At 44.4% G+C, this 13649-nt stretch overlaps 1 protein-coding gene across 1 annotated transcript; it reads right to left on the minus strand.

Moving 5' to 3' along the window:
- Window positions 1-1727: 1727 nt before the first annotated feature.
- Window positions 1728-11940, minus strand: cdr2l (cerebellar degeneration-related protein 2-like). The gene is made up of 5 exons (XM_039826280.1): window positions 11862-11940; window positions 7585-7697; window positions 5789-5937; window positions 3822-3986; window positions 1728-2860 (listed from the first exon to the last, which is right to left on the minus strand). Exons 1-5 carry the CDS (start codon window positions 11938-11940, stop codon window positions 1921-1923), a joined length of 1446 nt encoding a protein of 481 aa, XP_039682214.1. The 3' UTR covers window positions 1728-1920.
- Window positions 11941-13649: the final 1709 nt, after the last annotated feature.

Below are 13649 nucleotides of genomic sequence, written 5' to 3' on the forward strand. Positions count from 1 at the left end.
TAAGCGACCTCAAGCTGGTCAAAAGCGTGCAAGTTCAGTTCCTACCTGTGTTAAAACCTATTTAGCACTTAGTGTTTATTAGACAGCTACATGCAAAGTCAGTGGCTGCCTTTTAAAAAAAAATTATTGGCTTAATTATTCACTATAAATTAAAAAAAAAAAATTTAAATTATTTCTGCATCAGTACATCTCAATTACAAAGACATCACACACTAGACTGTCCAAGGACAGAAACAATAACCTCCATTCTAATTACTGTCACTCAGAAAAAGGCATTTCATCAACGATCTTCCATCCATGTAGTGAAATATAAGATTTCACTTTTAGGTTAATCAGCCATCCATTTGCTAACAATATACATCATTAATCAACCAACTCCATGACTACAGGCGTCCACCCATTAAAGGAACACGCCGACTTTTTGGGACTTTGTCTTATTCACAGTAACCCCCAGAGTTAGACAAGTCGATACATACCCTTCTCATCTCCGTGCGTGTTGTAACTCTGTCTGACGCCCCCAGCGCTAGCCTAGCTTAGCCCAGATCCTGGAGGTAACCGGCTCCAACTAGCCTACTGCTCCCAATAAGTGACAAAATAACGCCAACATTTTCCTATTTAAACGTTGTGATTTGTATAGTCACAGCTTTTACAAATAAGGTCACATGAGACACAGCCGTCTTCTAACCGTATACATACTGGGAACTATATTCTCAGAAGGCGAAGCACTGCTACTTCTGCTACTTGGGCGGAGGGATTTGCTCGCAGCAACTGAGAAGCCCCGTGGTGAGGAGTAGAGAGCATAGACAGTAAAATAATGGACACAGCGACGCCATATATTTCTACGGAGACCAGTGAAGTCACTTTTCCGGTGATGGCTGAGCGTTACCGCGCAACTTCCAACTGAGCTAAGACGTAGATGTGAAAGTTGGAAGTCTTCTGGTAGCTGTGCCAAGAGAAATCTCAATCATTCCCAATCTTGCAGAGACAGATAGCGTAGGTATATGTAAGGAGATAACATAAGCGCAGGCTAATTATTGCTAACTAAAATGCTAGTTAACATTAGTAATTAAACCTAAACAGCTAATGTAAGTCGAAACTGCCTGCAAGCTTCTCCTGTACTATACGGTAATTCCTCTACTATGTGATAGAAAGTTGCGTGGTTATGACAATCGTTAGCCTATTTTTACAAAAACGTCTGCTACGGAGCCATAACGTGAGGTACAAGGTAATGGAGCCTTTTATACATTGTCGTGTTTCTTTAGAAATAAACAATGGACAAATGGAGTCTTTAAACGCTTCAGATGTAAAGTTATTCGCTGTCAAAGCGACGTCAAAATGAATGGGAGTCATTGGGTTGCTAACTTTGTGTGTACCTTCAATCTTCCCATTGAAGGTACGCTTTCCAGATGCACGCTCACCCCCTTGGTAGAGAGTAACAACAGTGCTTTTCAGGCGCTAATCACTCCACCCAAGTAGCAGAAGTAGCAGTGCTTCGCCTTCTGAGAATATAGTTCCCAGTATGTATACGGTTAGAAGACGGCTGTGTCTCATGTGACCCTTTTATTTGTAAAAGCTGTGACTATACAAATCACAACATGTTAATAGGAAAATGTTGGCGTTATTTTGTCACTTATTGGGAGCAGTAGGCTAGTTGGAACCGGTTACCTCCAGGATCTGGGCTAAGCTAGGCTAGCGCTGGGGGAGTCAGACAGAGTTACGACACGCAAGAAGATGAGAAGGGTATGTATGGACTTATCTAACTCTGGGGGATAACGGTGAATAAGCTAAAGTCCCAATAAGTCGGCGTGTTCCTTTAAGTCATGGGTGGTCAAATGTAAGACAAGAAGCCTTCAAAAACAGTGAGGTAAATTAAATATATTGTGTGCGGTCACTGTTTTCGGTGCGTGTAGTATCTCCTGCTCATTTGTTACTCTTTTTGCTCTTGGTGGATTTAATGTCACACTTGGTCTTCTGCAGGCGGGAGAAGATCTCTTTGAACAGGGCCTTGTACTCCGGCGTGTTCTGGCTGAGACGTTTATCCACCTGCTCCACCTGCCTGCTGATCCCCTCCAGGGCCTCTGGGGTGGAGGGAGTTTGGGGGGGCGTGGGAGGGGTGGCAACGGCACCCGATGACGTCGAAGGCCCCGCGCAGACCATGCTGTACTCCTTCATGGAGGGGTCTCTGGAGACGGGCCGGGAGGTCTGCACCCCGGCGTGGCACAGGCTCTCCTCGTGGCGCCGGCACTTTCCCAGCAGCTCCTCGTACTTCTCCAGCAGGGCGTGGTACTGCTCGTCCACCTCCCGCAGGATGCTCATGCCGCGCTTGCGCACGCCGTTGGCGTGCTGGGCGTAGCTGCCTTGGCGCCTGCCCGAGGCGTCGCGGGCCGAGATGGCGTTCAGAGCCGTGTCGCTGCAGCTTTTCCTCACCGGGCCTCCCTGCTGCCCCGTGTCCCCTGCCTCTCCAGCGCCTCCTTCGCCTCCCTCCTCCAGACCCACGCCGTCCTCCGGCGTGTCCGTCTCGGGGCCGTTGCGGAGCAGCGTCTCCAGGCCGTCTTCCATGCCCCCGATCAGACAGAGCCTGGACTTCCTCAGCTGCTGCATCTCCTGGAGCTCGGCCTCGAGCTCCCGGACGCGCAGCTGGCAGCCCTCGGCTCCTAAGAGACGCTGTTCCAGACGCTCAAACTCCTGGAGCACCGCGGCGCACTCGCGCTCGGCGCCCTCCCTCCGGGAGCGCTCGCCGGCCACAGCTGAGCGCAGGGACGAGACGATGTCTCTCAGGCGCTCGTTCTCCTCATCCACCGGCTGTCTCTCAGCCAGGTCCACGCTGCCCGGGTTGGCCAGCAGGAAACCATCCTCATACCTGATGGAAAGACGTGGCGCGTCATTAAGCGTGTCGAGATTTTAAAGGGATACGCCACCGTTTGTTGAAATAGGGCTTATCACGGTCTCCCCTAGCTGTAGATAGGTGGGCCAACGCATTTGTTGTGCATGCATTGTTTTAGTCCGGTAGCAACACCGGCAGCGCCGCCGCTAGTTAGCTTAGCGTAGTGAATGGAATCCTATGTTGCCGGTTAGCATGTTGTGAGTAAAAGGGAGTCAACAAAAGACAAAAAAACAACCTAATTAGTTGCACTGACACAAAAAATGCGTTGGCCCACCTATCTACAGCCAGGGTAGACGATGATAAGCACTATTTCAACAAACGGTGGCGTATTCCTTTAAGCACAGTTTGTTAAATACTTTAGAACTGCACAATCATACAATTAGTGCACCAATTTGGTGCACTAATATAAAATATAATAATATAAAACCCAGTGCTGTGACCAAGTCATCTTTCCTAAAGTCCCAAGTAATTCTCAAGTCATATGGTCCAAATCTCCAGTTATTTTTTATTTATTTTTGGGGGGGAGGGGGGGGGTCAAGTCACAGGTTATGTCAAGTTGAGTCCCCAGTTAAGACAAATCAAGTCATCCGTTTTCGATGAGCAGGTCATGCATTCTGCGGTTTGCTTTTTTCCCCCCCCCGTGACATTTTTAAATCCAAAAGTGATGACTCGTGGCACAGACGCAGCCGTTGAGGTGCTCTGGTTCCGACTAATGCGGCTTCATTTGGGGGGGGGGCTTTGGTGTTACCATAGCAAGAAGTTTGACTGACATCCAATCATGACGATCACATACCGGGAAGCTTTTTGAGTCGTCCAATCATGATTTCACAGTTTGCGCTGCACAGCATACTTGACAGTTAAGACAGAAACGTGACAGATTCTTTTCTAACGTGCACATACTGTACATTAGAAAAAGAAACTCCGGACAGTTAGTGACCTTGGCGCGGTGCAGAGCTCTTTGAGGCAGGGGAAGGAGTGCACAGTCTTGCGCCGTTCCTTCTTCTCTCGACGGACCCTCAGCTCCTCCAGAGTCCGCAGCTCCTCCACCCGAGTTTTCAGGCTGTCCACCTGAGCCTGCAAGGTCTCCATGGTGCCCGTCAACCTGTGCACACCCACAAGCCACAAATGTTTGTTCAGTGCTCGTTGCGTCATTATTACGGAGACCTAATTCTCTCTTTGGCGAGCATACCGTTCCTCTAAAGCCACAGTGAGCCGCTGTTAGGACATAAAGCATGTGAAGGAGGCGCATATTTCGAATCAACAGAGGCAGCCACTGAGATCTTTAGCATTAAGACCACTAATGTGATTTGTAAAGAACTTCGATCCCTGATTATGAAATGGTTAGAGAGCAAAAATGTTAAGTCCCTCTATAGTTGCCCTGGTGGAGGGGAGTGCCTGTAAACGCACAACTGTTCTAGCTTCAGTAAAAATGTGGAGTATCGTTCTTGTTACAGACCTATTTTCAGAGCTGTATAGTAAACGAAGTAGAACTACTTCACTACTCTACTTAAGTACTTAAAGACTGTATCTGTACTCTACTGGAGTATTATTTTTTTTCCCCTACTTCCACTACTTCTACATATTTTCGATGAATGAAATACTTTTACTCCGATACACGTTTAATGTGCTGCATCGTTACTCGTTACTGTTGTGAATTCCTCACCCTACGGAGACCGTGTAGGTTACAGTGTGTAGTTACAGCTACGTTAGTTACGTAACGTAATTTACGTAAGAAATCCCTGAGATCACGTTGTGTTTCTTTTCATTACGGTTGCCCGTTCAGAAGTCAAAGACGATGTAAGTTTGTACTCTATTTAGCTATTGTTGCAGCAGATGAAGATATTCCTGAGTTGTTTCAGTCTGCAGGGAGTACTGAATGTTTACCGTTTGACCCTGTGATGTGAAGCTGATCTAGTTTATCTGTCTGTTTGACCCTGTGATGTGATAAGCTGATCTAGTTTATCTGTCTGTTTGACCCCGTGATGTGAAGCTGATCTAGTTTATCTGTCTGTTTGACCCTGTGATGTGAAGCTGATCTAGTTTATCTGTCTGTTTGACCCCGTGATGTGAAGCTGATCTACTTTATCTGTCTGTTTGACCCTGTGATGTGAAGCTGATCTAGTTTATCTGGATGTTTGACCCCGTGATGTGAAGCTGATCTAGTTTATCTGTCTGTTTGACCCTGTGATGTGAAGCTGATCTAGTTTATCTGTCTGTTTGACCCTGTGATGTGAAGCTGATCTAGTTTATCTGTCTGTTTGACCCTGTGATGTGAAGCTGATCTAGTTTATCTGTCTGTTTGACCCTGTGATGTGAAGCTGATCTACTTTATCTGTCTGTTTGACCCTGTGATGTGAAGCTGATCTAGTTTATCTGGAGGTTGCTAGCTTGCTAACTTTCCTGTAGCTACATCACACACACGTTACTAGCTGGTGTGCGATACGTTTTTGGGGGGCTTAAATCGTTACTGTGCTGGAGAGGATGTTCAATTTACTTGCACAGTATGATAATTGTACATTTTATTTCAGTATTTCTTAATATTTGTTATTTTTAATATAATATATTTAATATTTGTTAATTCCTTTGGCTACAGCCTTAGGCTAAACATTTGAAATAATATAAACAATATGATATTCAAACTTTTGACTGCCTTCTTTAATAATAACTAAATTAAGTAAAACTTTTACTTTCAGTACTTGAGTAGTAGATTTGAAAATAAACTACTTGCAATACTTAAGTATAAAAAATGTTGAATACTTTAGTACTTCTACTTAAGTGTGGTGCTTAAAGAGCATTCTACTTCTACTCAAGTCACTTTTTTGATAGAGCACTTGTACTTTTACTCAAGTATGGGTCTCTAGTACTTTAGACAGGTCTGCGTATTTTTCGACAGTGTATGATCACCTGTCTATTTTCTGCTGCGAGGCCTTGCTCTCCAGTACCAGTTTCTCATTGGTGATCTCCAGCTCTCGGGCAGTCACATCCAGCTGTTCATACACCTTTGCGTGCTGCTCGTTCATCTCCCTCAACATTTCCAACTGCTTGGACAGGTACTGCAAGGGAGACAAGTTTAAGATTAAAATGAGGTGATAAGTGACTAAATACATCTACGGTTGTTCATCTAACGCACTGATTCCCAACCGGGTGTACTTTTACCCCAGAGGGTGCACTGAGGAGTATCTCTGTTTGAAAAAACTGAAATTCCAATTTGATTGATAAAACAGAACCACATATTGAGTCAACTGTAATGGCTGACCACCATGTTTTGTGATAAAGAACACTAGAAGCTGAACTATTTCGCTAAAATACGTTCAGTTAAAAAACACATGACATATGATATAAAATAATGACATACTATCCTATGACTTTATTACTTTTTATGACCTACCATATTTGGATATTTGTCTTTTTTAGACATACTATACAATTACTATTTTTGACATAGTATGCTATGACTTCTTTTACTTTTTTCCCCACATACTATACTAGGATTGTTTTCATAATTTTTTTTCTCTCGAAATAACATACTATGACTTTTTTCCTCATACTATAATACGACTTTTTTGACATACTATACTATGACTTTTTCCACTTTTTTGGACATTGTGGCGGTTCTACATTGAATTACACCCCCCCCAAAGCAGAATTTTGTATATACAATATATAGTGTATATTTATTTATTTGCCAATTCCCCACACAGTGAAATGATAGATAACATAAAACTGCTTTTTTTTAAGTTCTCGTGCCACCCCCCCCATGTGTCATGAAAAAATGCCGCCCTGGGCGGCTGCCCGGTTCGCCCGTGCCAAACACCGCTACTGCAACATAGTATACTGGGACTTTTTTCGACATACTATACTATGACGTTTTTCTATTTCACGAATACTTTATCACTTTTTTTCGACAGACTATACCATGATTTTTTTTTTTTTTGATATCCTATACTATGACTTTTTTCGACATACAATACAATGACTTTTCATGACTTTTTTTTTTTTTTTTTTTTAAATACTATGATAGGACTACTATGCTACGACTTTTTAGCCACTTTTCGACATACAATACTATGACTTTTGTATACATTTAACTTAACTTTTTTCTATTTCACTAATACTTTTTTATCACTTTTCAATATACTATACGATAACTTTTTTTAAATCACTTTTTTCAACATACTATACCATGACTTTTCATGACTTCTTTTTTTTTTTTTTTTAATACTAGGACATGACTTTACGACATACTATACTATGACTTTTTTATTACCTTTTGCGAGGTGTACTATGACCTTTTAAGATTTTTTATGACATACTATACTATGACCTTTTTAGACTTTTTATGACATGTAGTATGTCATAAAAAGTCATAGTATGTCCTTTAATGAAATACTATTACTTTTTATGACATATTGTACTATGACTTTTTATGTCCTTTCATGACATACTGTACTAATAACTTTTATGACATACTATACAATGACTTTGTATGACATACTATATGACTGAAAGTATTTAAAATGGACCGTGGGTGATTAAAATATATGAATGCATTTCATGTCACCTGCAAGGGGCCGCATAAAATGCTTCTGAGGGAACTAGGATTTAAAGAAACTTGCGTTTTTTATTTTTCTCTTTTCACGTTTTACAATAATTAGCCGAAATGTGCGCTAGCAGAGTTACAATATGTGGGGCCAGCATACCTCTATCTCTTGTACGTGCTCGTCATTGTTGATGTACATCTGTTGTAGGGAGTCCTCCAGCTCCTTGTTGCGTTCCAGGAGGGTCTTGCCGAGCTCAGCTGCCAAGTGTAGGTCTGACACGAGCCAAGAAAGAAGAAAAGGCATAAACAGCAGGCAGTGGTGAGAGGGTCGAGTACAGGAGCTCACCACATAGTGTCGGACTTGTCCTCGTCAGCAAGAGTGGTTTGCTTTAAAGAGAAGCACTCACTTCAGCGGAGGTGCACTTTAAGCATCTGAACGCCACCGGATCAGGCAACCTTAAAAAGGTGCTCTAAGCGATGTTGGGTGACGTTATTCTTGTTGACGTTCAAAGTATTTTCAAACAAAACGGGACTAGCTCGCCCCTCCCTCCTCCTCCTCCTCCTCCTCATCCCGTCCCCTCCCCCTCCCTTCCGTGCGTTCCCCCCCAAATCCTTCTTCTCGGTTATTGGCTGAACGCTGGAACACGTTTTGTTATGTTTTTGTGGTCCAGGTTGGAGTTAGTGCACCCTGGGCTGTCTACAGAGACCGCGTTTCTTTACAGTGTGTTCAGGGGACCGGCAGCTCGCAGAGTGAGGAGAGGTTTGCTGTATGTGACAAAAAAATGTTGTAGCCTAAAAAATGTGTGACATCGCTTAGAGTACCTTTAATTTAAAAATTAATTTAAAGGTCCCATGACATGGTGCTCTTTGGATGCTTTTATATAGGCCTTAGTGGTCCCCTAATACTGTATCTGAAGTCTCTTTTATATAGGCCTTAGTGGTCCCCTAATACTGTATCTGAAGTCTCTTTTATATAGACCTTAGTGGTCCCCTAATACTGTATCTGAAGTCTCTTTTATATAGGCCTTAGTGGTCCCCTAATACTGTATCTGAAGTCTCTTTTATATAGGCCTTAGTGGTCCCCTAATACTGTATCTGAAGTCTCTTTCCCGAAATTCAGCCTTGGTGCAGAATTACAGCCACTAGAGCCAGTCCCACAATGAGCTTTCCTTAGGATGTGCCATTTCTGGTTATGTAGCTATTGAGGAGGAGAGAGGGGGGGGGGGCAAGGTGGAGGGTGGGGGTGTGGCCTTGACCAACTGCCATGCTTTGCTCATTTGAAAGCCATGATGTTTCTCTCTCTCTCATGGGCAGGCCAAATTCTCTGGGCGGGCAAAGCAGAGAAAGGGGAGGTAACCTTGCTCCTTATGACCTCATAAGGAGAAGATTCCAGATCGGCCCATCTGAGCTTTCATTTTCTCAAAAGGCAGAGCAGGATACCCAGGGCTCGGTTTACACCTATCGCCATTTCTAGCCACTGGGGGACCATTAGGCAGGCTGGGGGAACTCATATTAATGTTAAAAAACCTCATAAAAGTGAAATTTTCATGCCATGGGACCTTTAAGATGTTTTTTTTAATACACAAGCTAAAACAAAGTTAGATGCACCTAAGTACAACATGTTGAAAGAAAACGATAAACCTCACTCAGATCACATTGGTCTGAGCAATGACAACACCGCAGACGCCACCCTCACAGCTGCTGTTCTTTTACCACACAGCTTGAAGCATACATTATCCATCTCCTCTGGTGAAAAGAAGCCGAGCTGGACCGAGTAGGAGGAGGAGAATCCTGCTGGCCCTGCAAAGTCGGAGCCCATAACAACTCAGCACTGGAGGAGTGGAACGGCGTGAAGAGACAGAGAGAGCCATTGACACCCATTGCTGGACATGAATGCAGCGTTTTATCAGCACAGTGTTGGGCGTGAGCAATGACAGGAACACACACACACGCATCATCGTAGGTGTGAAACACAAGAGATTAGATGTGATTTACTGTTACTGCATGCAGCGGGAATCCCTCGGTTTTATCTGATATACTTAACAAGCATCATTAGCTCCCACCCCTGTGTTGTTACATTTGCCTCCGATGTTGCCGAGGGACAGGCTGTAATTTCCTGTTTCAACAATGCAGAACTGATGACAGAACACTGGTCTGAACCGCCGAGTGATAATGAGCTAAGGGGAAAGTGTGTGAGGAGGAGAGAGCACAGCAGGCCCTCATCCCCCAGGTCCAACTCAGTCACAGCGCTGTTTCTGTTCCTCAGGGCGACACGTGCAGAGTCATAGTTATGTAATTTGAGAATCGTGCGCACGGATGAAAAGAACATGAGGCTGTGCTTAGATACCAATCACCAGACACCTAATAAGGACACTAAAGGCTGTCAAATCACAAATACAGCCACGGTATCCATCAGTGACTGTCCTCACAGTCAATCACAGGCCCCCCCCTCGGATGACACAAACATGACATCACCGCACCGCCATCTGCCCAGACACACTTCATATGTTTTGTCAGATCATATTGAACACAGGGGTCACCAAATCTCAGAGCTGGCAGCCAACAAGTTACATAACAGCAGCATTTCTGGGGCAAAACCATGCCCGACTTAAGCATGCAGGATGACGACATGGGCTTGAGCCCCCAAGCTGACCACAAAGCCTGGAATCTCTGATCCCGACTAAGGAGGTCTAGTCTGCGGTTGCCTTATCAGATCAGTTAGGGGCTTAACCCTTGTGTTGACTTCAGGTCACATTGACCCGTTTTCAATTTTTGTTTTATATCAGAAAATATGGGACGTAGAAATAAGCGCTGAAAATGTGTAGAAGAAAAATGTAACAATTTAAAAACACTGGAAAAAGCAAAAACAAACTTTGAAAAAAAGGCATCAAATACGTCAAGGTTGACGGGAAGACAACACAAGGGTTTTAAAAGACTTCAAGCTCGGTGCTGAATAATGCTGAGATGAGATACAGGCAGCGCACACACACACACACACACACACACACACACACACACACACACACACACACACACACACACACACACACACACACACACACACACACACACACACACACACACACACACACCAAGAATCAACCTGCCCCTCTGCTCTCTGACTATGTACAATGCGATGATGAGACACAAAGCTGCTTTAGTTGTCTGGGTCAGCAGGTAATCAGGGGATGGGGTGATGCTGAGGCCGGCACTGCAGAGGGATACACATGTCTCCTCTGAGATGCACCGTTGATGAAAGTGCATCCATTTAAGTCGTTTACTGAGAGGGCTGATAACACACTGCATCGCATTATGCATCAGTGAAAAGCCAAACACAAGCCTTCTTCTGATAGATTTTGTGCCTTTGTCTTTCCGTGTTCATTTAAGGTCACAGACACACGACTGCTGTTCTGTTTCGAGGTGAAAAACTAGTCACAAAATCAGCCACTGCTTCAATACCTCCAGAGTTTTCTGCATTTTCCCCCTCTCACACACCCTAACCAATGCCACTAACCTCCCCACAGATGACCCCTCCGATTGGGCATCGAGAACCGATTCCTACTTGGAATCGTTTCAAAAATTACGATTCCAGTAGAATTGTTTCTTTATTGGAATCGTTTGGAATCGTTTAGAGGATTTGGTTTCAAATCCGATCATCGTTTCCCAATTTAACATGCTTTGGTTTTGGTTTCCGAAGCGGCCAGGCGCTTGTTGTGTTGCAGCCTTGGAGCACAGTAAGCAGCGCTCTAGTGTGGCTGCTTTATTTTACATTGAAAAAGTCCTGTTAAACTGCAAAGCACCATTGAATCAAAATAAAACTTTCCTCTTATTGGTGAAAATAGGCATGTGACCCGTTTCAACTCCACCCCTCAAAGAATCGGGATAAGAACCGGAATCGAAAGGAAGAATCGGAATTGGAATCAGAATTGTTAAAATCCAAATGATGCCCAACCCTAATGATCAGTGCTTTCACATCCCTCTGTCACCAACTAACCCCACAACTCAGCAGGGTGAATACAGTGTTTGATTACAAAAAAGAGGAGTGCTGGGATATGTATGCATGTATGTATGATGTGACCCTGCAAGGAGGCAGAATTCACTCAGTCAGACAGCAGGGCTATTCTGGGAAACATCACCAACAACATCACAATAATTGGCAGAGGAAGAGAGCGGAGATGCAGATCCGGACTCGGATGCAGAGACAGACAGAGAGACATGGGGTTACAGTTTTCACAGTGCGTGCACTCGTGCATGAAATGCGTTTTAACAGTGGATGCAAACGGCCTCCCTGCTTTCCATCCACCCCCTCCTGAACGAATCCATTTATCCTAAAAAGCCAAGACAGAACACTGATTGTGGATGGGGTATTGTTACACCCCCACACACACACACACACACACACACACACACACACAAACCGAAGACATGATGTCTCACCTTGCTCCAGGTCCCGCTGGTCGTACCACGGCTCCTCTTCCTCCGTGACAAACTCCTCCATCCCGCCTGCTCGGAGCATCGATGTTGATCAACTTCTTCTTCGCCGGTGATGTGATCTGCTAATTCACGAACGACTCGCCCGGAAGTGACAGCCAAGAACAGCGGCGCATCCCCCAAGTAACCCTTTGAGAACTAACAGAAATCACGGCGGCGCGCACCTGCTTCTCAACCAAACCGCATCCGGCGGCCGTTCACAGCTGCAGACCTGAAATAAAACAGGCTGTAGCCTAAAATCATTTGAGATGCAGATGCTAGAAAGCAGAGAGTGCCACAGTGTGTGTGTGTGTTCTGTTGTCTCATCAGTCTCTGATGTACAGCAGCGCCCTGCAGACGCAGGTTGGCAGCCCGCTCGCGCTCATTGGCTGAATGCTGCTGCTGCTGCTGCTGCGTTTAAGTGCTGTCGGAAATGCTTCATGGAATGTGGGCGTTTTAAAGGTGCCCTGCCACACGTATTTCATTACTTTGTGGTGATGTCTGAAGTTCTACCATGGACTCTGTAAAAAATTTTGTGGAAAAAAAATGCCTTGGTTACCTTGTTTCAAGCCATTCTAGCGTGGTATAGAAAGCCTGCAGGAAGACTCAGCTCGATTTCTGCCAGTTCTCATTAATATTCAACAAGCTAAGCTGTTTGAATCTGATTGGCTAACAGCCAGCCAATGAGAGCCTGGCTGTCAGAATCCTTTACCCAGCACAACTGGGCAAGCTAATGAATAGTAATGAGCTCAGGCAATATGATGTCAGACTGACCAGCTTTTGTAATTGGCCTGATTTCTCCACTTATTTCTGTTCAGTGGCTAGAGCTGACAGAGGAGGTAGCAGTTCATTTTCACATTCACAACATCACACAAACACATATGGACCTAACACATTTCAAAAAATGCAAGTAAAAACGGTTTTGTATGGCAGGGCACCTTTAAAGGTGCAGTAGGTAAGACATAAAAGTAACTTTGTCTTTTTTTTCTGTCTTTATTTGCTGAAACTGACCCTATGTTCGAGTAGAACTACATGAAACAGAATACACATGGATATACTGAATGAACCATATATGTATAGCTATGTGCAGTGTGGTAACATTATAAGAGTAGTAAGAATAAGTGTATGTGCAGGATGAATAGTATGAAGAGCAGTAGAATATGGCTATGTGTAATTACAGTATGTACATCTGTAAATAAATAAATAGAACAGTATGGGTGGGGTAGGGTAGTGCAAGGGGGGCAGGGGGTGAGGTGGGGGGGGGGGGGGCTTAGTAGGTTAAATTGTCGCCGAGATATGAGCAAGAGTTCAGTAGGGTGACAGCCGCAGGAAAGAAGCTTCCTCTGAACCTGCTGGTGTGGGTGCGGATGCGGGTGTAGTGCGATTTGCAAAAATCCACCGCTCCCTGTTCAGATGCACCAATCAGGGCCGGGGGGGTGTCTAACTGCGTGTCAATCAATGCTCATGCACATGCGTTCATTCTCCCTTGTGGGGGGAGGGGCTTAGGAGACTGTTTTTGGGCTTTAGCGGAAAGCGGGGAGGGACTGAGAAGTTGTCGATGTTCAAGTTTTTTGACTAAGTCCTGGATTTTCGCAATCCTACCTACAGCACCTTTAACTCTTTATCCCGCTGCTGCACCACGGCCTTTTACAGGTTGTTTTATTACTGCGTTTGAATACTGGTTTCGACTCCATCTTCACTGATTGGTGAGGCTAATTCACTTTAAGTTGAAATCTGACATGTTTAATGTTTTAT

This window comes from Perca fluviatilis, chromosome 15, assembly GCF_010015445.1.
Source record: "Perca fluviatilis chromosome 15, GENO_Pfluv_1.0, whole genome shotgun sequence".
NCBI classification, from domain to species: Eukaryota; Metazoa; Chordata; class Actinopteri; order Perciformes; family Percidae; genus Perca; species Perca fluviatilis.

Excerpts from the sequence above, each read along its gene's own strand:
- cdr2l (XM_039826280.1), bottom strand. The coding sequence starts at position 11,940 with ATGCTCCGAGCAGGCGGGATGGAGGAGTTTGTCACGGAGGAAGAGGAG. Across the intron at positions 5,938-7,584 it reads AGCACGTACAAGAGATAGAG|TACCTGTCCAAGCAGTTGGA; the intron begins GTATGCTGGCCC and ends TCTCCCTTGCAG. Across the intron at positions 2,861-3,821 it reads GAGCTCTGCACCGCGCCAAG|GTATGAGGATGGTTTCCTGC; the intron begins GTCACTAACTGT and ends TCTTTCCATCAG.